General features: G+C 41.7%; 6 protein-coding genes across 6 annotated transcripts; 5 read left to right on the forward strand and 1 right to left on the reverse strand.

The window, feature by feature from the left end:
* Window positions 1-1,207: 1,207 nt before the first annotated feature.
* On the forward strand, window positions 1,208-3,237 carry EAF01_010465 (uncharacterized protein; the record flags this gene model as incomplete). The annotated part of the gene is made up of 3 exons (XM_038918722.1): window positions 1,208-1,662; window positions 1,723-2,024; window positions 2,093-3,237. 3 exons carry the CDS (start codon window positions 1,208-1,210, stop codon window positions 3,235-3,237), a joined length of 1,902 nt encoding a protein of 633 aa, XP_038765947.1.
* Window positions 3,238-6,874: 3,637 nt separating this feature from the next.
* On the reverse strand, window positions 6,875-7,913 carry EAF01_010466 (uncharacterized protein; the record flags this gene model as incomplete). Its single annotated transcript, XM_038918723.1, has 2 exons — window positions 6,875-7,747; window positions 7,803-7,913. 2 exons carry the CDS (start codon window positions 7,911-7,913, stop codon window positions 6,875-6,877), a joined length of 984 nt encoding a protein of 327 aa, XP_038765948.1.
* Window positions 7,914-10,872: 2,959 nt separating this feature from the next.
* On the forward strand, window positions 10,873-12,015 carry EAF01_010467 (uncharacterized protein; the record flags this gene model as incomplete). The annotated part of the gene is made up of 1 exon (XM_038918724.1): window positions 10,873-12,015. The coding sequence occupies one exon, from the start codon at window positions 10,873-10,875 to the stop codon at window positions 12,013-12,015; it is 1,143 nt and encodes a 380-aa protein (XP_038765949.1).
* A 1,301-nt stretch (window positions 12,016-13,316) lies between these two features.
* On the forward strand, window positions 13,317-14,753 carry EAF01_010468 (uncharacterized protein; the record flags this gene model as incomplete). Its single annotated transcript, XM_038918725.1, has 2 exons — window positions 13,317-13,782; window positions 13,958-14,753. The coding sequence occupies 2 exons, from the start codon at window positions 13,317-13,319 to the stop codon at window positions 14,389-14,391; spliced, it is 900 nt and encodes a 299-aa protein (XP_038765950.1). The 3' UTR covers window positions 14,392-14,753.
* Window positions 14,754-15,380: 627 nt separating this feature from the next.
* EAF01_010469 (uncharacterized protein) lies at window positions 15,381-16,676 on the forward strand (the record flags this gene model as incomplete). The annotated part of the gene is made up of 3 exons (XM_038918726.1): window positions 15,381-15,469; window positions 15,553-16,178; window positions 16,234-16,676. 3 exons carry the CDS (start codon window positions 15,381-15,383, stop codon window positions 16,674-16,676), a joined length of 1,158 nt encoding a protein of 385 aa, XP_038765951.1.
* Window positions 16,677-19,651: 2,975 nt separating this feature from the next.
* EAF01_010470 (uncharacterized protein) lies at window positions 19,652-24,124 on the forward strand. The gene is made up of 9 exons (XM_038918727.1): window positions 19,652-19,897; window positions 19,970-19,999; window positions 20,071-20,143; window positions 20,199-20,270; window positions 20,325-21,037; window positions 21,094-22,336; window positions 22,390-22,619; window positions 22,727-23,292; window positions 23,343-24,124. The coding sequence occupies exons 1-9, from the start codon at window positions 19,832-19,834 to the stop codon at window positions 23,581-23,583; spliced, it is 3,234 nt and encodes a 1,077-aa protein (XP_038765952.1). The 5' UTR covers window positions 19,652-19,831; the 3' UTR covers window positions 23,584-24,124.
* Window positions 24,125-24,148: the final 24 nt, after the last annotated feature.

Raw genomic sequence — 24,148 nt, forward strand, 5'->3', positions numbered from 1 at the left:
TCAGATGGTGATGGTGATGGTAATGGTGATGGTGTTGTGTGAGTTCTGCAAATGTACATCTACATAAAAGGCTTACTAGATGGGAGCGAAAAGGAACGAAAGAAAATGAGAAATAGCATGATGATGATGATGATGAGAGATTGAAGGGTGAAATAAGAATTGCAATTAGAGATTGCGAGTGTAGCTTTCATCTGTCCATTAGCTGATGTCTGATATCTGATGTCCAATAATCTTCCATTCTCAGAAGGCATAGGCGATAGCAATGGAGATAATTCTAGTATACATGATGTTACATACATATACGGATCTTGTAAGCATACTGCAGAGAAATATTCATGAACTAGAGCGTTTATTAAACATGCTGTCAAAGTGATACTTACATACCTTAATACATACGGTAGCTTAGCTTCATACGCACGAAATTTGGCGAGATGACCAATAGGGGATTGAAGTCGAAATGGATTCAAGGGTTTCTTAGTCTAGCTACAGATTGAATAGTACGCTTAGCTGAAACGTCTGGATGGTCGGTCTGTCAAATTGTCATACTGTAGTATCGAATTATCGAATTATCGAATTGATGTCAAAATTGACAGGTACTCACTACAATCTATTCCGCCCGTATGAGTGGATCTAACATTGAACGGCATAAAATTCAAATCGGCATCACTCTCCCAATTTGCCCGATTATGGAGTTCGCCCATGATCGCTTTACGGAGTATGGAGATGGAGTTTAGAACTTTACCTAGGTAGATCGGGGAGGAAACTGTTTGGGAAAGAAGGTTCTACTAATAATCTTCTTTTTTCCCCTTACCAAGCTCAGCTAAGACGGATATCTTGTCATAACAGGTTTTAATGCCTCGGCAGTCAAGATTTTATGTTCCGTGTAAAAAGTTTTTAAGATTTGAGTAAATAGAATAAATATCTTATGATCCCTTCGTTTTTATTTTAATTTTGAGGTTTCACTTCTTCATTCATCATTCATCATTCATCATTCATCATCCATCATCCATCATCCATCATCCATACATAACATATAATCAATTAATTAATTTGTCAGTGTCATTGCCATTGTCAAAGAACCAAGTCTAGACGAGTCCAAGTCTGATAAGCTTATCTCTCTACACCGATACATCGATAACTACTCGGACGAGTATAAACACAACTACAATAATCAATTGAGAACAACCACAACTTTACAATCGCAGCCATGAATGAGGCAGATCGAGAAATTGTACGCGCCGAGCGTGATGCCTCTCCAGAACGTTACTCCGTCGAATCACCCATCCATTCCCCTCTACCCCGTCATCCCTCCCACGAAATAGAACGTACACCCACTGCATCCTCCATCTCGACAACTTCATCCGATGCCTCAATTCGTCCGACAGTTTCTCGAGCTCCCACACAAGCTGATTTAGAACGTCACCCAACCGTGATATCTCGCATACAAACTGCCCGTTCGCAGCATACGGGGACCGTGGGAAGAACTGCGACGGGAAGGAGTAGTAGACTTACCAGAATATTTAGTACAAAGGAGAAACCATTACCATTGATGGGGCTGGGGAAGGAGTATCCTCCACTGCTGCCGGCTCAAGAAGAATATGTGGTAGAATTTGATGGACCAGATGATCCGCTCCATGCTGTTAATTGGCCGATGAAGAAGAAGTGAGTTCTCAATAGGTTTCCTAATACACCAATTGGAGTGAAGCTAATCGATCGAAATAGGGTTATCACAGCAGTAATGTTGGCCTACACAACATTAGTCTCATCATTTACGTCGAGTATTTTCTCAACAGCAACTAGAGTGGTAGCAGCGGAATACAAAGTTTCAACAGAAGTAGGATTATTAGGACTCTCGTTTTATGTCTTAGGATTCGCTTTCGGGCCAATATTATGGGCTCCTCTGTCAGAATTGAAGGGAAGAAGATTACCAATTGTTCTTTCTATGTTTGGATTTTCGATCTTCCAGATTGCAGTCGCGGCGGCGAAGGATTTACAAACAGTTTTGATTTGTAGATTTTGGGGAGGTATGTATATCATTATTTTCTCGCTTCGAGATTTGGCATAGGCAAAGGCTAATCTATCGGATGAATAGGTATGTTTGGCGCAGCTCCTCTAGCAGTTGTTGCAGCTGTCTTCTCTGATATGTTCGACAACAAAACGAGAGGACTTGCTATCACAGTCTTTTCGATGACAGTTTTCACTGGACCTCTTCTAGCACCCTTCATTGGTGGATTTATTGTAGAATCTCATCTCGGCTGGCGCTGGACGGAATGGTTGACTGCTATAATGGGTTTTGTAGCATTCATCTTGGATCTCTTCTTCCTTGCCGAAACCTACCCACCAGTTATCTTAATCGAAAAAGCAGCCGAGCTGAGAAGAAGAACCAAAAATTGGGGTATTCACGCCAAACAAGAGGAAATAGAGATTGATTTCCGTGAATTGGTCACCAAGAATTTCTCTCGTCCTCTCAGACTTTTGGCATCAGAACCTATCGTTCTTCTTCTATCTATTTACATGGCCTTCATCTACGGTCTTCTCTACCTCTTCCTGACAGCCTATCCAATCGTCTTCCAACAAATCCACGGTTTCACAGGGGGCGTAGGTGGTCTTCCATATTTTGGTATGGTCATTGGAATGTTAATCGCAGGTGTCTACGTCGTTCTTACTCAGCCATCTTACAATCGTAAATTAGCAGCAAACAACGGCATTCCAGTTCCTGAATGGCGTCTTCCACCTGTGATTGCAGGAGGAGTGAGTTTCGCCGCAGGACTCTTTTGGTTCGGTTGGTCGGGATATAGAGCTGATATTCATTGGATTGTTCCCACTCTTTCGGGTTTACTCACAGGATTTGGACTTTTGGCAATCTTTTTGCAGAGTTTAAATTATCTCGTGGATGCATATCTTATGTTTGCAGCATCGGCTATTGCGGCAAACACATTGTTGAGATCATTGGCAGGAGCTGGATTCCCGTTGTTTTCGCAATATATGTTCAAGGCAATGGGAGTTAATTGGGCGGGAACATTGTTGGGTTGTGTAGCACTTGTGTTGGTGCCAATTCCAGTGTGCTTTTATTTGTATGGAGAGAAACTTAGAGCGAAGAGTAAGTTTGCGCCGGTTTATCCAACGCAGCAGGCTCCGAGGGATGAGGAGGAAGGAGGAAGTTCGAGTACGAATGGGAATGGAGAGATTGATAGAGATGTTAATGGAAATGAGAAGAGAGAGGAGGTTATGGTTTAATTCAAAGAGAAGGGCGGGGTGTAAGTGAATGAATTATGATTTCATGAGGAGATGGAAGATGAAGATACCAATAGTTTTTAATGCCATGAGATAATTGCATGGGAATGGGATGAAGAAAAAATAAATATTTGATATTTATAGTGGATAAAAGGATTGAATGGGAGAGAGTGGGAAGGAAAGAAAAAGGAAAAGCATGGGGAAATAAGCGATATCCAGGAGTTTGTGAGTTAAGCGATGAATAAATTAATTATATTATATGATCTCTTTGAAAGATTGTAGGGTTATGCTATTGTATTAGATATGTTATATGTGTAGAGATTTAGTAGTTAGTAGTATTAATAAGTATCAAGTCATAATAGATTTTTGATATTATGTTTGTGAGTCTTGGATTGTATTGTGTTGAGGTAGGTAGAGGTTGAATTGAGGATTGGAATGTAATGAGAGTGAGAGTGAGAATGAGAGTAAGAGTAAGAGTGAGAGTGAAAGTGAGAGTGAGAGTCTTGAAAGTATAAATGGGAATTATGATTTATACATGTTAGGGAAAAGTGTTGCTTATTCATCAGTCACGTGGTTTGGCGCACGGACCTTTTAAGCGAAAATTTTCACATCCTAAGGGTTCTCGAACTGTATTGAATGTAAATGAATCGATCTCATATTCTGTTATATTATATTATATTATATAATCATCAAATGCTACCTTTGTAAAGGATTCGATGAAGGGAGATCGGATTTCATAGTCATTCAATGACCTAATGTAAGAACAAGAGTCGAGGAACGAGGGGGCAAGTTCTTGTTGAGATTAATAGGAATCGAGAATTTGAAATCTGGGATTGAGATGATGAGATGGGTGGTAGGTAGAGGTATTATGTTATATGTAGAAGATGTGAGTGGAAAGATGTGAGTGGGGATTAGGGATTGAGATGATGAGATATTAAGAAGATAGATGTATCGTTTTAAGTATAGAAGATGCGAGTGGGAAGACGGAAGTGGTAAGATGTGAGTGAGTACGGAGGTTTGAGGAGAAGAGAAATGTGAGAGGACGAATGTAGAGAAAAGATTGAAGAAAGAAAGGAGTACGTATAAAAATTAAGTTCATAGAAGACCTAATTTTGAGGAGATGTTAAAATATGATACTTTACGAGTGTGAGATACCTTTGAATTTTGAATCTTTGCGTTTGGATCTCTAATAAGTTTGAGTTTCTAATCTTTGGGAGGAAGGGAGGGAGTGGGATGAAGGGAGTGGGATGAAGGGAGTGGGATGAGGGAAGTTGAAAAGTTGGAGAGTTGGAGAGTTGGAGAGTTGGAGAGTGAGAGTCGAGATGTACATGATGTGATGTAATATATTAGAGCGGTGTAAAAGGACTTTCAAAATTCCAATATCTCGAGATTGAGAGATGAGAATTGAAGATTGAAGATTTAAGGATGCGGGTGGAGTGAGATGAGATGGGTGAGATGAATCTGATGAGATGATTTCGATGAGATGAGATGAGATTATTGAAGAGAGAAGACAGAGAGAGATTGTATGTATATACTGTGTATCTACCTATGTATAGATGAGAGTTTATTCTATCATAAGCTATATATATGTGAATACTTCTAGATGGAGGAGTGGAGGGAGATAAGAGAGTGGAAGGTATGTGGGATATAAAGGGGTGAGTGGGATTTGTTTTATATTGTATTGTATTGATGAATGGATGAATAATTATAAATGTGTTCGGATCGAAAGTCGAAATTCGAAAGTCGCTTATTGTTAGATGTTCAATATATGATACCTAGATAGAGAGTCTTATCAGATAAATATAAGAATAAATTATAGAGATCTCAATCTCAAACTTGATGTAGTATGATTCGATATAAAGAGTAATAACATATACGAACCTACAGAACAGCCATTCAATATAATACACTCACCACAAAGTTGTAATCTTGTTACTCAAGTATCAGCTCAAAAGTGAATGAATCTTGAAGTTTGGGATGAATGTTTGAAGTTTTGATTTGTACGCATATAGATAGACACTATCTGATATGGAAGTTGCTTAGTGGTTGGACTTTGGAGTTTTGAGAGATCTTGTGCAATAAATTGAGTATGATATGTTTTAGTTCGTGAGAGAGGTTTCAAAAGAGGGCTTTCGAATTGAGGTGGAAGTATAGTTTCGGGGGGGTTGTGGAATTCGAATGGGTATAGGGAGGGAGATGGAAAACTTCGATGGCTATGAATTTTGAAGGGATACTGTATTCACTTGTATATATTCAGTTGAACAAATGTGATTGAGGAATAGAAAACTAGCTTTCCTTTCTAATATGTTCTATCTTGAGTAACTTAATTCGGGATTGTATTGTAAGAAGAAAGTTAGTTTTCATATGGATTATATATGTAAAGGTAAAGGTAAAGGCGTATAGGAGAGATAATATCTTTCTATATAACACATTCTAAATGCATAGTAATAATTGACTACTAAGAACTTGAAAGAGAGTTTTCAATAATATAAACTCAATCTTGAATTCTTGATTCCGAGTAGATAAACGAGAAATAGGACCGAGTTAGAAGTGTGTCTGAATTATTCATGCCCGGATAGATTTGTCACTCCTGGAAAGTTATATCGATTTTTAGAGATGTACATGAGTACTAGATACTGGAATGTAGGAAACTGATGCGAGAAGATATGTCTGTATACTTATTTATGTACTTATTCCTCAAAAAAACAAACAGGAGACAGGGAGACGAGGGCTTGAAATTAATAGCGAGGAATTAGGTGTTTTGAGATTTTTCAGGAGTAGTAGTCTTAATTCTGAATCTGATTAGTATTAAGATAGTAGAACAATAGAATGCAAGTAAAATAGTACAGAAATCTGTACATAACATCACTTATGTATTAATAAAACATCAAGTCAGAGCTACCCATTTACTACTAATGAAGTAAACTCATTTCATTCGTGGTCACCAGAAAGAAAATTCGATTAACTATTGAGTATGTAATTAGCCAGACATTTATATCTTTTTCAATCAGGATACTGTGCTTTTAAGTGTTAGTTTTCTCACACACCATATACACACATACGTACATATATACCTCTTTCCCCTATTTACGAATTCAAATTCCAAGTACATCTGGAAAATCAAAAGGATCGATAATGTTATATGGAAATGAGAATGAGAATGAGAATCGAGATAGAAATATTATGTATCATTTATTGTGTTTGTCTTCAGTTGGGTTCAAATCCTCCGTTGTGCTGGTTGTAATGATGCTGAGGACTAGTGAGAATACATAGGACAGTGCTAAAGAAAGGATGATTAGAATGATGTTAAATGTAAAGGAATTGATTAAGGGTTGGGATTTATGATAATAAACGGACATAGAGATACACGCGACGTTGTACGAGATCAAGATTTGATGATAGCAGGTACAAGATGGATGATATGAAGACAACTTAATTTCAAATTATCACATATTCACAACATAAAATACGACAAAAGACCAAGATATCGTCGTAGCAAAAAGGCTGTATCGTTTATGCACAGAAAGCAATGTAAGCTTCAAATAGTTATATACAATTGAAAATACCCCGTCAGAAGATAACCAGATCCCCCACTCCCCATCCCCTATTCCTACCTTTCCGAGCCATACTGATACTCCATTTAAGAAAGGTAAGAGGTATCAACCCAGCTAGAGTAGGAGCTTCCCAAAACACCAGAGATAGTGTAGGCAGTAGTGTACTTCTTTGAAAAGCTGGCACGAGTACCTGAAGCACCGGTACCAGTGTTACCATACTCCTCAAAGAGAACATCACCAGTTCTTGGATCGCTGGTAGACCATTGGGACCATCCGACTTTCTGAATGATGCTACCAAGGGAAGTTTCTTGGTAAGCAACACGAGCATACTCAGTCCATGGACGACCGAGGTAAACGGTTCCCGAACCAGCAGTCGAGGAGGAACTGGTAGTAACAGTGCACTTGTTGATAACGTAGAAAGATGGGTCAGAGGAAGTTGCGCGTCCGTTAGCAGTGATACATCCACCACCAGCAGAAGCAGCAATGGTGGAACCATCAATCCAAGCAACGGAGTGTTGACCGAAGATCCAATCAACGGCACCCTCAATGTAGCACTTGGCGTAAACTTGGTTACCGGTTTGTGTCAAGAGGGTATCTTGGTATCCGTAAAGACCAACACCGTAGTATCCTTGCTCCGTGTTGTAGGCGGCCAAAGCAATGGCTTGCGAACCCTTTCCATAAGTGTTCTTGATGTTAATGTTGTAGAAAGACGTGTTCTCCGACAAGTTGATGACGGTTCCGGTTTCTTCATCACTAGCAGCTCCACTCAAGAGGGAAGAGCTGTGTACGATGTTGACAACATTGTCTTCGTAGCTGGAAGTGTCCTTAGTGTATCCGTAGACGGTGAGCTTTCCCTTCAAGGCGGGAATGGTGACTTGTTCCGAGTAAGTTCCGGAGTAGAGAAAAATGACTTGAGCGGAGGTTGTGGTCTTGCTAAGAGCATTGACGGCTTTTTGGAACTATTTGCTTGGTTAGTAAAAGCGGATTTTTGTGGATACATTCTAAACAACATACGGTAGAGTAGGTTCCTCCGGACCCAGCCGTGATAGCACCCGATGGGGGCGATGTACGAGCAGTGGCCAGCACAGCAGCAATGAAAGAACTGAGGGTAAGAAGGACACGCATCTTGGCGATTAATGTTAGAATGAAAAGACGGATGAATGATTGAATAGAGTAGGTTGAAAGAGACCGTCCTTCGATGGCCAAGCCGAACTATTTAACAAAGGGCAATCGTAACATGCGTGCGTAAGCATTTGACAACGGAAACACTTCGTGGAAGAATCCAAATTAACCGCCGAGGGGAGAACAACATGGAAAAATCCCGATTGACGACTTTTCAATAGGATTCCGTGAATAATGTTTCGTCCATTGATGTCAGGAGCTACCAACCCCACACTTGCACTCGTCGATACCCTGACGTTTCCCTGTATCTATGGCATGAGATCACTCAATGAGGCCTGGACAGACGCCTCTATACAGGGCACATCGCCAGATTTACATTAGTATGCTCAGCCAAAAAGCTTATGCGTATTCCATCCATACACAATAAGCAGAAGGGAGCTCATGTTGATGAAATGCTTTTTGGCCATAAAACATGACGTTAGCAATTCTAGTCAATTCGTCACATTTGCTTTGCTTCTCAAGTTATTTCTGGCTATTTTCATCAGATAAACACAAACAATGGTTCAAGTAAAGATTTTCTTCTTGGCGGCTTGATCATCTGATCTACGAAACAAGGCATCATTTCTGAAAGCCCTTCTTCACCAAAATCGTAGAAACATGAAACGCCCCTCGCCAATGAAAACACAAGGAAGGTCTAGACGACTCATGAACCCCCTGACCTGGATTCAATGGCAACGGGGTAAGAGATTGATTGAGATCAGGTAGATGCACGGACAAACTATTCAGCGCCTCTACTTCGTAGATTTATTCAAAAGTATAATAAACTGTAGGGACTTGCTTGATAGATGTATAATAAATTGCTTGCAATGACATAAGTCCGCCAATGAATAACTCCTACTTTATACATGGGGAATTTGAGACATCATTCGATCTTTGTAATAATGATTACGAGAGGAATAATAATGAACAACATACAGATTGAAAATCGTAATCAGATCAGCATGAATGTAATATTTCCTGCAAATTGATGAACCAAGGTTCTAAGCGATTTGCAGTCGTTCCATGTTCCCCCAGCAAATCCACTCTCGCACCACTTTCTGTCTATTTGCCGATAGGGTGTGATGCAAGTTGCGAAATCCGAAATGATTTACAATCTATTTTGTTCGATTTCTGTTATAGGTAATGCCGTTGCGGAACACGTGCGGACATTTAATATATTATCCAAGGGGTATTCTTGCATGCACATAGATTAATCTTCGGTGGCTAGCAAAAAACTTGGCAAAAGCTTATGCGATGCCAATGGGGGTGTCATGAAGCCAAGTCGAGTTATATGAATTGGAATCACTTGGAGGCGGTAAACAAGCAACGCTGATAATTTATATTCGGCTGCCGGCAGTAACGGGGAGATCTTGGTATGCATATAGAGACAAAGAGATGTAAGTGATGTAGTAAGTAGGTATTTTTCAGTCTTTGCATTTCTCTGAACATGTAAAGTCCAGAACAGACCAGAACAGAGTTTCAACGACAGGTCAAGTCTAAGAATATCGCGGAGTCGGGACCCTGATGTCTTGAAGATGGGGGTTAAAGTTGACTATTGCGATATTATCTGACAATACTCCGTACGGAGGTGTTAGATTGTAAATCTCGGAGGGTTTCTTTGATATAGATTAAGTTCATATATATTTAACATTCTATCGAACATCACCCGTGGCCGTATTGGATACGATGAATGACATTCCAATCACAACTTCCATGACCGTTGAACCTAGTTCACCGAGTTCGAGTTCCTCCGGACCACTCACGTGTTTTCGTATAAAAATAAACAATTAACCATAACTTCTCATCACCCAGGCACGAATTAGTTCAGAATGTTGCACTTCCGTACGGGTGATCGTACCTTAATCTTAGTGAAGACAGTTAGCAAAGTCCGAAGAGTATGCTTAGTATGGTAAGTGTGGCTGATGTACCAGTCATTAGACAGGCGATCCCCTGTGATGATGAAACGTGAATTTATGCACCAATCCACTATCGTCTCAATTATTGGACGGAAGAACTTTATGGGATGAAGAGAGGTGTAATTATGCAAATAGGTGATCCACCTTTTTTCATCTATCACATTGAAATTCTAAAAGCATGATCCCTACGATACTCCGTACTTGAATTGGTACTACCTCGCAAAATCAACCAATTAGAATCTCAGGGGCTCTTAACCACACCAATCATAATCCTTCCAAACTTCTATCAAATTTCTGGTGCATCCCGTTGTTAGTTGACATTTCATCAACTCAAAACATCCAACATCTTCGCCGCGTAATTCTCTGGGTTAGATGTTAGTTAATCACACTAATCGAGCTGTTGTGTAACTTGTGTTCTGGCAGTAGTCTAGAAAAGCTTCAATTTGATCACCTTGACAAGTCTTTATGGAGCAACGGTACTTCGAGATTACTTCGGAGTGATATTTTAATATGCAGGAGGGTCTAGCCAAGATTGCTTCTCATGCTTGTTCAAAGCTTCTTTCGCTTCGTTTCATCTTCCAAGTCTTTTGTTCCCCCTTGTTGTATGTGCCATTCAATGAGAAAGTGGTGAGATTTGTACTCCACAGAGCAATCTCTCCTTATTCTAAAGCTTGTGCTTGTCGATTTTCCAAGGATCGCCGTGACCAGAATACGGACCTTGATCTTAGATTGCAGAGCCAGAAGTGTACCATGGCATGATAATACTTTGGCTCACCGCGGGTCAAGTTTACCGCTGTTGACATTACCCATCATCAGCCGACGGCGCGATTCAACCGGGTTCCACTTCTTTGATGCTTCTCCGAATTTCAATCTTCATGTATTTACATATATAAGGAAGCTCCAAACACCTTCTTTTCATTCCTCATCTCATCATCACTTACATTCTTTTCCATACTGTCTAGTACATTCACTCTTTAAACTTACATTCTTTTACACTACTAGCCAATATGGTTCAAATTCTCTCCATGGCCTCGAGCCTCATTGCGCTGAGCGCAATCGTCGCTGCTGCACCAGCACCAGCACCAACCGCAGCTCCAAACCCAGCTGATGCTCTCGCTGCTATCGAGAACCGTGCTGCCGCCTGTACCTTCTCCGGAGCTGCTGGTGCCGCCGCCGTTTCCAAGTCCAAGACTTCCTGCGCCACTATCGTCCTCAACGCCCTCACTGTCCCATCCGGTACCACTCTTGACTTGACTGGTCTCAACTCGGGTACCCAGGTCACCTTCGAGGGTACCACCACCTTCGAATTCGAAGAATGGTCCGGTCCTCTCGTCTCTGTCTCCGGAACTGACATCACTGTCACCGGTGCTGCTGGCAGCAAGCTCGATGGACAAGGAGCCAAGTACTGGGATGGTAAGGGAAGCAACGGTGGAAAGACCAAGCCAAAGTTCTTCTACGCCCACTCCTTGAAGGGTAAATCTTCCATCTCTGGTATCAACATCTTGAACTCCCCAGTTCAAGTCTTCTCCATCAACGGTGCTTCCGGTCTCACTCTCTCCAACATCAACATTGACAACTCTGCCGGTACCTCCCTCGGACACAACACTGATGCTTTCGATGTTGGTTCCTCCAGCGACATCACCATCACCGGTGCCAACGTCCAAAACCAAGATGACTGTCTTGCTATCAACTCCGGTACTGGTATCACCTTCACCGGTGGAACCTGTGTCGGCGGTCACGGTCTCTCCATCGGATCTGTCGGTGGACGTTCCGACAACGTTGTCTCCGATGTCGTTATTGAATCCTCCACTGTCAAGAACTCTGCCAACGGTGTCCGTATCAAGACTGTCTCTGGTGCCACTGGATCCGTCTCCGGCATCACCTACAAGGACATCACCCTCTCCGGTATTACATCTTACGGTGTTGTCATTGAGCAAGATTACCAGAACGGTTCCCCAACTGGAAAGCCAACTGCCGGTGTCCCCATCACCGATGTCACTCTCTCCGGCATCAAGGGTACCGTCGCTTCCAGTGCTACCAACGTCTACGTTCTTTGCGCTAAGTGCTCTGGCTGGACTTGGGATGTTAACGTTACTGGTGGTAAGACCTCCACCAAGTGCGCTGGTCTCCCAACTGGTGTCAAATGTTAAGTCTCTTAACACCATGATGAATAAACCCCTCAAAGGGTTTGTTCAAACAATATAGAAGGGGATAGGGGACGGTGTTGGAGGAGATGCGCTCAGTGTTCTTGTTTTTTTGTGTGTAAATATAGCTTCTATTGTCCATATCGACTGTTTAAACCATTGTAATCGAATTGATTTGATTACCTTCAAAACTTTGGTTCCAACTATGCTCTTCGGTGAATTCTCCAGCTTCCAGTGATACTTTTCATCCCTTACCAGACATACATTACCTTCTATGACCAAATTTTCTCTTCTGTTCGATCGACAGAGTTCTTTCCGCAGTGAAGTCAAACTCAGTATTCTGCAACTCATCCTAGGTAGGATTTTTCACTTCGACTCTTGGACCATAGAATGTCAAGACCCCATTATTCGCGAATATTGCGGGGGCAGGAGTGCTTTGATGAACACTGTTCTATCAACACATTTTACTCACCACTTTGATTACTCTGCCGCCGGTTGTCGTTCCTCTACTTAGAGGACCATATGGGGGTAAGCCCCTAAGCCCCCACGGCTTGCTGCGCTCGAATATTTGAATTGCCTAGCATGTAACAATCTAGACATTCTGTCTTCACCTCTCCCGCCTACCAACCATAAACTTTCGGAGAGCCAGCGTGGCGTCTACTACTTCATTAGCTAGAAGAGCTAGATACATACAAGGTATTCAAAATTGTTAGTATGAAAAGGGCATCTAGTAATATATGTTGGGGTAAGTATAATTTCGTAAGTCATTATGTAATCTTACAATTTTCACAAGAGACAGAAACGAGCCTCTTATTTGCACAACAAGTTCCCTTGGACCACCGTAACGTGTAATTCTCTTACATCATCATGCGCTCATTCGGGAGCTTCCCTTGTCAAAAACGTGAAAGGAATTTGCCGTCTCAAATTTTGGTAGGCTAGTCCCTCATCAAAACTTTAGTGGAATATATCGACAATGGAACGAACTACAATTTGAGAGCGTTCGTTGATTGAAACATTACGATGAATTATTGAATTGCAAGAAGAGTCTGAGATTATTAATAGAGCCGTCAGCTTCTTACGAATCTAGTCGTACAGGAATCGGCACTTGCGAACGGATTTTCCGGACACAGTAAACGAATCCGGTTGTTGGGACCCCTCCTTTTGAGACTGCGAGGATATTTGACGAGGAAGAGAGAACACAATTGAGAGCGAGTTTGGAATCTTGATGGTAGTTGCATGCGAGTAGAAAAAGAAACGACTCATCATCCGATCCTCGTTGCGGTAGGAGGAAACACCAAAGCGCAACTATGTTCCGCGCAACAATATCAGGATTGAGGGCTGGTGAAATGCGCCAGTTCATCACAGCCTCTCGAACCACGATTCAAAATACGACACCTACAAGATCAGATATTCTGCGCAAGCTGCCGCAGCGAACAATAGTCACATCTTCCTCTACTCCTATAAATTCTCTCCGCTCAAAATCTCGTCCGCAGACTACCAATTTTACATTTTCATCGAATCCGAGACCAACTTCGGAAACATTGTTCCAACGTCTTCGCACAAGGACAAATAGATACTTTCATAATTCAAGACCGAGGAGGAACGGAGAAGCAAAGCCTGAAAATGTGGGGGATGAAACTAGTTTATCAGGGAGAATGAAGAAGTTGAGTAGAGAATATGGGTGGAGTGTGGTGGGAGTTTATATCTTTTTATCTGCAGCGGATTTTCCATTTTGCTATCTGTTGGTCAGGACGCTGGGAACGGATAGAATTGGTAAGTGAAATGTCTCTTTTTTTCTTTCGAACTGAGTTGGGTGGTTACATTGGGAGTTGTATATGCGCGGGATTTGATTATGTTTTCCATGAATGAATAGCTTAGACGGAGCTCTATCCTCTGTCTAATATTCTTTGAAGCCCAATCCAAGCAGCCGGCTAACACACCATCACAGGTGAATGGGAACACACAATAACCTCCTCCGTCAAATCTATAATTCCCGAGTCCATCAAAACCACTTTCCACGAATGGCGTGTCGCCATGAAAAAAGCCTCGCAAGACGTTACTGGATCCGACAAGCTTGGCGACGGGGTCGAAATGGCAGGATGGGGTGTAGAAGAAGCAGAAGAGCGCAACAAAAGAGATGCTAGTCTGGGCACTCAATTGGCTCTCGCCTACGCGATTCATAAATCGTTTATTTTTATTAGAGTACCCTTGACGGCGGCGGTGACCCCGAAGGTTGTGAGGACCTTGAGGGGCTGGGGATGGGATATTGGAAAGAGGACGACTAAGGAGGCAAAGAAGATCGCGGCGGTGAAACATGCGGCTCAACCAGCGAAACCTCTTAGGATGAAGGTCAAGAAGGTCTTTCAGACAAAGAAAAAGTAGAGGTTATTGAGAAGGCATGATTTGGAGGAATGAGGTGTATATATGGGTATGGTACATATGTTTGGAGAAATCTCACTCTACTGTAATTATGTATGAAGCGAAGTGGTTTATAAAAGTGGACAGAGGAAGAAAAGGATATGAACCAAATGGAATGGGAAGGGGGAATGAATGTTACGATTAGCAGATCATGGTATGGTATGATGAGAACCAAAAAGCATTGGAAGGAGTTCATCGTGTTTTATCCATATCTCACGAGCTACACAGCGCGCATAGATAGCAATGGATACTTTTGCATTGGAAGGGGAAAGTTATGTCGAATAGATTACTCTTCTCTTATTGTATGATGGTAATACATATTTTGAGGGTTTGAAGTAAAATTGCTGGGGATTTGTAAAGGGTTGGGGTTGAGGGGAGAACAGGGGGTTTAAAGGCATTGATGGAGTCTACAAGGTAGTTACATACTCTGTGGGTAGTAGGTACCTAGTTGATTGAAGGGAGTCCCCGAAGAAATCCCCGACCTCGGAGTTAAAGAGTATGCGTTTTTATGAAGTTTATGAAGTTTATGAGGTTTATGAGGTTTATGAAGTTATGAAACGAACGGTTAGTATTTATGCAAACAATTGACGGTCATCACCGCCTCTTTGGGTTAAGAAATCCCAAAGACACTCCTCATTGCCATTACTCCGACTGATTGTAGCACCCAAACTCAAGCATTTCTTACCAAGAACCACCAGAACCATCATTCTTGTCTAACAGAGCTTCAATCATTTGGTCCAATCGGATAATAACGGAACGAACCCATTTCTAAGCTGCCTTTCAGACGGGTGTCTTACCCCGCCATTCCTCAAATCGTGGCTCCTCAAGCTCGACTGTCTGCTATTGCACGACAGATAAATCCCAATTTACTCGACAACTCTACCAATTCGGTATCTACAACACCATTGAGAAGCTTCAGTAATTCCACACAAGCTCAAGAAAATAATATCAAAATGTCGACTCAACAAGCTCATCCTACTTTGCTCATTCCGGGCCCAATTGAGTTTGATGATGCTGTCTTGCAGTCTATGAGCCATTATAGGTATGTATTTACTTATTATCATAACTAAATTGATCGGGGGCTTTGAATGAAAAATCTCACTGACAAACTCTCAAATAACACAGTGAAAGTCACGTCAGTGCCCCATTCGTAGCAGTCTTCGGCGAAACTCTCTCTATGCTACGCAAGCTCTTCCAATCTACCGATCCCTCTTCCCAACCCCTCGTCATTTCCGGTTCCGGTACTCTTGGATGGGATCTCGTGGCTGCAAATTTGGCGGAACCAGGTGATGAGGTATTGGTTCTTCATACCGGCTATTTTGCAGATTCGTTCGCAGATTGTTTTGAAACTTATGGAGTCAAACCTACACAATTGAAGGCCAAGATTGGGGAAAGACCTCAATTGGATGAGATTGAAAAGGCGTTGAAGGAAAAGAAATATAAGTTGATCACCGTGACTCATGTGGATACTTCGACGGGAGTTTTGAGCGAGTTGAAGAAATTGAGTGAACTTGTTCATCGCGTTTCTCCTGAGACATTGGTTGTGGTAGATGGCGTTTGTAGTGTAGGATGCGAGGACATTGAATTTGATAGTTGGGGATTGGATGCTGTTATTACGGCAAGTCAGAAAGCGATTGGTTGTCCAGCTGGTCTTTCAATCTCATACTATAGTGGTAGAGCGATTGAGTCATTCAAGGCTAGGAAGTCTCCTCCAGGATCGTATTTTGCTTCATTCAAGAACTGGCTGCCAAGTAAGTTCGACATTTGCATTTTTGGTGCATACGATGGGATGCTAATGGAAAATAGTAATGCAAAACTACGAAGCTAAAAAGCCATCCTACTTCGCCACACCATCTCCTCAACTAGTCCACGCTTTACACACTTCTCTCACCCAAATTCTCTCTATTCCTCTCTCTGAACGTTTTGCTAAACATAAAGCTACATCACAAAAAATCAAAAAGGCAGTCGCGGATCTAGGGTTCAAACAACTGGCGCCTAACCCTGCTGATCAAGCAAATGGGATGACTGCTATTTATCTTCCAGAAGGTGTTAAAGCCCCAGAGTTATTGCCAAATTTGGTGAAGAAGGGAGTTATTTTTGCAGGAGGCTTGCATAAAGAGATTGCGACAAAGTATATTAGGGTGGGACATATGGGAGTTAGTGTTATGGATGAGGGTAGAGGGGATGTAGAGAAGGCTATTGAGGCACTTGGTACCGGATTGAAGGAGGCGGGGTATGAAAAGGCTTAGTTGCGTTCTTTGGAGGGATGTAAAAATTGAGAGTGGTGTTGAGGAATGGAATGGGATGGAGTGATGTGTACTTTCTATATTGTTATGGGCAGAGATCAGCATTGTGCAAAACCATCATGGTATCTTTGGATCTTTTAGGGGAACTCAAAATCACTCTTAGGTGGGCATGGGAACATGTGGATAGTTTGGAGAGGATAAAATTATTGTGTAGGTGGTTATGTAAAATAAATGGATGAATTTGGATGAATGCATATAAATACTAGGTACATAGGTACATGAATGAATAAACGAAGGACTTTGTATGTATGTCTTCTTGAGCTTTGAATGTAGCAACGAGGTGAGATAAGATGTTTGAGGTAGATGGTTATTAGGTGGATAGATAATTCCTTAGTCTGGGAATCAAAGATGTGAGATGAGAGGGTGGTGATGAGTTTTTGATGGGATATTGGTAGGATGTTGATAGGATGTTGATAGGATGTTGATAGGATGTTGATAGGATGTTGATAGGATGTTGATAGGATGTTGATAGGATGTTGATAGGATGTTGATAGGATGTTGATAGGATGTTGATAGGATGTTGATAGGATGTTGATAGGATGTTGATAGGATGTTGATAGGATGTTGATAGGATGTTGATAGGATGTTGGTAAGATATTGGTAGGATGTTGATAGGATGTTAATAGGATATTGGTAGATAGGTAGGTATTATATATGCAATTTGAGTATTGAATGAACCTCTCTCTCTCTTTATTTCTCTTCTTTGTAGAGAAAAAAGATGTGGGGAGAAAGGGTGTTACGGGGCTGGGGTTGGGTTGGATTGGGGTATTTGCTTGCTGGGAATGAATGGGAATGGATGTGTATGGGGATGGAGAGAGGGGATGGAGAGAGTATATGAAGAATAAATGCGATTCATTTTTTGCTTCGGATCAAGGAGCTTGAGGATTGAGGTATTCTGGGAGGTATCAAAAGCAGGAATTAGATACAGGGGTTGATTTAGCGGTGCTTGGGGATGAGGATGAGAGATGGTGTGTATAAATTATAACTGTGTAAGCTTGGGAAAATACCTACATTTTGGAAGGAGTTATGTTATCCCGGAGATGGTGGAGTGAGTATGTATGTATGTATGTATATAGTGATTGTTTGCTTGCTTGGTCTCTGGAATTATAGATTGCCTTTTTGTTTCTGGGAGATAGGGATGGGATGGGATGGGATGGGATGCTGGAGCGTGTTGGAGGGATTGTTTATATGTATATGTATATGAATGTGTGGAATGGTTGTGAAATTGTGAGGGTAGTTTTGAGGAGGTATGTAGGTAGGTATATATGGATATCGAATGTGTGAGTAGCAGAGAAGGAGGAGTGGGTATTAGGTAGAGGAGATATGAATATAGAAACGAATGGGAAATCTTGGGAGAGAAGTATTGATGTGCGGGAAGTTTGCATTGGTTTCTTATTCGTGAGAAGTTGGGTGTTGGGGTTAGGTTGTTAAAATGGAGGATTGTTTTTTTGGTATAGATTAATTGTATTGAGGGATGAGATCATGGGACCATATCCATATATTTCTTTGATGGAATGTTGATTGATATATATAGGTCCTATGCTTTGAAAACATACTGCTGAAATTACCTCTGTGTATATGTTGGTCTCGTTAAAAGAGATTTTGACAGCAATCAACTAGGAGCTTTAATCCTGTCTTTGTTTCCCTCCCACAATTGCATTATTCCAATCTTTCGATGTTTGCCAATCATACAAAATGGTTTGACTTGGAAATGTTAGAAATTCCAATGTATTATGGTCTGCTACTCATGAAGCAATACAGGTAATACTCTGCTCTAACATGTAATTAATAAATTCAACCTGAAAGATAAAGAAACTATAAGAAAAGACTCCTAGCCTCCCCAGGCTTCCATGGTCGTACAAGCAACCCATCCTGCCTTGACACCTATTGGACAGTACATTCATGTGTAACAAACGCAAACTCATTGGTCCGGAAATTTAGATACAATTCGGTGGAAGGAAATTGGAAGATTGTATGGAAGCCTCAGCTTGCCACAAGATCCTGCACTCAACAGATACCTAGGTAGATATCGGTACTTGGGCAAGAATGTGATATATCGAAATTTCGGTTAGTGAACGTGTTTGGAGGAAGAAGCTTCTTGGGTGATGGGTAATCTATGCCTAGATATGAAATCTAATTCATGAATTTGGATCGCTTGATCTGATGAATATTATCATGATATAGATATGAACAGCTGTGAGCGAAACAACATATATGACATGGATCTTGGCAATGAGTGATGTTTTATAAGAGCAGAAGGGATACACAAGTATATACTACTAAGTATATACGAGCTCGTGAGGCAAGTATTGATACAAGCAGCAGAGGGCCATATTAAGAGGTATGTTTCGTCTTAGAACAAGAGGACTAAGGAGCATAATGAGAGATGTAGTCCCAAGACAGAGAGAGGATCAAGGGGAACATCGAGTAGATGTAAACTTCTCATTCGCCATCAATTTAGAGAATCGATGATCATACTGAGTTTATGCAAGAGAATGAAAGAGCGGGTAAACTAAATAATGAAAATTAATGATCAAAGATAGGTAGAAACAATAGAAGAGAATTGATTTTATACAGCTCCCATATTCACTACACGCAGAGAATCGAAGGGTATAATGAGTATATGCAGTTTTCTCATCCATAACTCTGCTGTCATTGCTTATGAAATACTCATAATCGTAATCCACAGTAGATCAATACATTCCTAACAAGGGAAAGAACTGCGGGATATCGTATTAAGATCTAAAACAAGGTCATGAATTGAATGGAATCTGAATGAATACCAGAGGAATTCCCTTACGGACAATTCTTCCGAGAGAACGGATATTGGTGTAGTCACCTGACCTGCTGGTTTTACCGATCGGTATTCAAGGCCCGCTGAGAGAATCCCTCCTCTTAGTGGGGCACAAAGCACTTTGAACATGCGGCTGCGTCCAACAGTCTTCAACTTGACATTTTCGAACAACTTCTTCAAACATACCATCAACTTCTTTAATAAAGTTTCTTGTAACAGCGCAAGCTGCACAAAAGAATATTGAAGCGTATTGCTTATCTATTGAGAGCAGGATAGGGTATTATACCTAAATCAAGCTGCAAAGATGGCTGTCACCATTGAAGAGCTTGACGCGACCGTCAAGACTTTCTATGAAGGTCGCGGTGAGGCTGTGAGTATATACCATATATCCAAATGAATCTATTCGTGCCGGAAGATCTTTACTGACGCGTTTGTTCCGTAGCAAAAAGCCGCTCAGGCTGCAATGAACCAGGTACGATTTCCTCATGCGCCGAAAATCTCTCTCTCGTTCCACATCGCCATCGATACTGATATGCTATATAGTTCAAGGAGGATCCAGATGCGTGGTTATTAGTCGATAAGATATTACAAGAGTCTACGTATCCGCAAGCCAAATGTTGGTCACAATTTCTTGACGTTCTCTATATGCTGTTTCGCTGACAAATTATTAGATTTGGGTTTGCAAGTACTAGATCATGTTATCATGACAAGGTGGAAGGTTCTGCCCAGAGAGCAGTGCCAAGGTAAATAGATGCTGTTGTTATCATTGATTAAAACGCAATACTGACTTGTTCCAGGTATCCGAAATTTCGTCGTTGGTTTCATCATACAATGTTCCGGATCGGAAGAGTCTCTGAGGTCCCAAAGAGTCCTCTTGAACAAGTTGAATCTCGTCCTCGTCTCTATCTTGAAGCAAGAATGGCCTCACAACTGGCCTACTTTCATCAACGAGATCATATCCTCCTGCCACACAAGTTTATCGATATGCGAGAATAATATGTCTATTTTGAGATTGTTATCGGAGGAGGTTTTCGACTACTCGGCGGACCAGATGACCTCGGCAAAGACGAAGAACTTGAAGACGACTATGTGTGCAGAGTTTTCGTCCATCTTCCAACTTTGCAACGAAGTGTTGAATAGCGCCACTCAAGAAAGTTTGATCAAGGCTACCCTCGAGACCCTCCTTCGATTCTTCAACTGGATTCCGCTTGGTTATATCTTCGAGACGACCGTTATCGATACTCTTAGAGAACGATTTTTGGAGATGCCCGAATTCAGAAATGTCACATTGAAGTGTTTGACGGAGATTGGAGGACTCCAGACTGGTACTGGGAACAACTACGACGAGAAATTGGTTCAAATGTTCACCGAAGTTTTGACCACAATTTCCAAGATTATTCCTTTGACTCTTGACCTCAAGAGTACTTACAATTCGAGTAACTCCAAGGACCAAGAGTTTATCCAGAATTTGGCCCTTTTCTTGTGCAACTTTTTCTCCTCCCATCTTACTGTAAGTTTTCTGTTACCCGTTTAATCTTCCTTTGTGCATTCTAATAATCCCAATAGCTTATAGAGAATCTACCGAACCGTGATTTCCTCACACACGGCCACTTCTACCTTATCCGAATTTCCCAAATTGAGGACCGGGAGATCTTCAAGATTTGCTTAGAATACTGGACTAGACTGGTTCAAGAATTGTACGATGAACAGCAGTCACTACCTATTGGAGACGTCAACCCTCTTGTTGGAATGGGCGTCGGCGGAATTTCGAGTCCCGGTGCTCCAAACCCAAGTCTCCTCGCCAACTATCCTCTCAGAAAGCATAAGTACAACGAAGTACTTTCGAACTTGCGAGTGGTCATGATTGAAAAGATGGTCAGACCAGAGGAAGTCTTGATTGTTGAGAACGATGAGGGAGAGATCGTCCGTGAATTCGTCAAGGAGAGCGACACCATTCAGTTGTACAAGACAACCAGAGAGTGCTTGGTTTATCTTACTCATTTGGACGTAGTCGATACCGAGAACATCATGACTGAGAAGCTATCCCGACAAGTTGATGGTACCGAATGGTCATGGGCCAACTGTAACACATTGTGCTGGGCTATTGGCTCTATCTCCCTTGCAATGAACGAAGAAACTGAGAAACGTTTCTTGGTTACTGTCATCAAGGATTTGCTCGGGTTGACTGAAATGAAACGAGGAAAGGACAACAAAGCCGTGGTTGCCAGTAACATCATGTACATTGTTGGTCAATATCCACGTTTCCTGAAGGCTCACTGGAAATTCTTGAAGACAGTCGTCAACAAGTTATTTGAGTTCATGCACGAGTCCCACGAGGGTGTTCAAGACATGGCCTGTGATACATTCATCAAGATTGCCAGACAGTGCAAGCGTCATTTTGTTGCTTTACAACCTGGCGAGTCCGAACCATTCATCGAGGAAATTGTCAGAACCATGCGCAAGATTACTTGTGATCTATCTCCACAGCAAGTACACACTTTCTACGAGGCATGTGGTTACATGATTGCCGCTCAACCTCAAAAGAATTCACAGGAAAGACTCATTGCTGAGCTGATGTCATATCCAAACGCTGCTTGGGATGCCATCATTGCCCAAGCAAACACTAATCCCCAAATTCTTCAAGATGCAGATACTATCAAGGTTATTGGCAATGTCATGAAGACTAACGTGTCTGCTTGTTCCTCGATTGGAAGCTACTTCTATCCTCAAATCGGTCGCATTTACCTTGATATGTTGTCCATGTACAAGGCTACCAGCACAATGATTTCTGAAGCCGTTGCAAGTGAGGGTAAGTGGTTCTCTCATAACGCATTTACAATTTTTGATGCTAATTTTTAATAGGTGAAATCGCCACCAAGATGCCTAGAGTTCGAGGCCTGAGAACTATCAAGAAGGAGATTCTCAAGCTCATTGAAACGTTCGTTGAGAAATCCGATGATCTTGAGATGGTTCGAACCAACATTGTTCCAAACCTTCTTGAAGCAGTCCTGATCGATTACAACCGCAATGTTCCAGGTGCACGTGATGCCGAAGTTCTCAAGGTTATGTCTGTTATCATAACCAAACTTTCTGTACGTTGGACCCCATATCGCTCGAAGTATTCAGTGGTGCATACCCTTTCTCATTCTAGCCTCCTTATCTTGGAGATACATCCAGCACTTACTAATATCTAATATAGGGCCTCATGGAAGATCAAGTGCCAAACATTATGTCAAATGTGTTCGAATGCACTTTGGAAATGATCAATAAGGATTTCTCGGAATTCCCAGAACATCGTGTTGAGTTTTTCAGCCTTCTCCGAGCAATCAACCTTCACTGCTTCCCAGCTCTCCTCAAACTCGATAACCGGCAATTCAAGTTTGTCATCGATTCTTGCATGTGGGCTAGCAAGCACGACAATAGAGAGGTTGAACATGCCGGTCTTAACATGTGTTTGGAGTTGATCAGCAACATCGCAGAAACTGACCCCGCCACTTCCAGTGCTTTCTTCCAGCAATTCTTCGTTCCAATCCTCCAGGATGTCTTTTTCGTACTTACCGATACGGACCACAAAGCCGGATTCAAGTCACAAGCGACTTTGTTGGCAAGAATGTTCTACTTTGTTCACCCAGCTGACGGTACCGCGCCAAAGATTCAAATGCCAATCTATGTCCAGGATCAAGCACCGCCGAATACAAGCAACAAAGACTTCCTTACAAACTTTGTGGCTAGTTTGTTGCAAAATGCCTTCCCTAACCTTCAAGCGTAAGTCATTGCCCTTAATTCTATCATTATACCTTACTAATCCATTGTAGACCTCAAATTCAAGCCTTCGTTGAGGGTCTCTTCACTCTGAATCACTCTGCAGATCGATTCAGACTTAATTTACGGGATTTCCTAATCTCGTTGAAGGAGTTTGCTGGAGACAATACCGAGCTTTACGCCGAAGAAAAAGAGACGGCTGAAAGAGATGCCAAGGCCGCAGAGCGGGAACGTCTATCCAAGGTCGGAGGACTCATTAAGCCTGCGGAACTCGACGATGAAGATGAGTTGTGACTTGATGAGGAGCTACGGATCGACTCTGCACGACCGGAAACCTCACCCTCAGACCAAAAACGCCGAATCAACTACAACGCCAATAAACTTGATGGTTGGGATGTTTATGATCTCTAAACAACTTCCATATACATCTAGCAGGACACACTGGTGTCCGATCTGGATAATGATTTTTCCTTTTACTTTTTCGTCCAATGATATCAAATATTTAGGAGCAACGTCGCTACCTACGTGGAGTTACTACGAAGGATCAGAATGATATTGTTATCTAAAAAAGTAATTTTCTGTTTAGATTCAATTCTCCGATGAACATCGTGAGGCGATACACAATAGGCATTTGCGAAGCAATTTTTCATTTCTCGATACCTTTGAATTTAGGAGGCACATTGTGCATGTGTCAGTTGGTGGAGGAAGTTTGAGCAATTTCAACGCATTGGGCGAAATGAAATGGGAATGAGATACGACATATGAAAAAAATGCAGAAGCATTTTCAGATTACACAATAAATATGGCATCAAGGAATTATGGATATTTTCAATGTGACAATTCTTTCATAAAGTAGGTA

Source organism: Botrytis porri (genome assembly GCF_014898465.1).
Source record: "Botrytis porri strain MUCL 3234 chromosome Unknown BPOR_016, whole genome shotgun sequence".
NCBI classification, from domain to species: Eukaryota; Fungi; Ascomycota; class Leotiomycetes; order Helotiales; family Sclerotiniaceae; genus Botrytis; species Botrytis porri.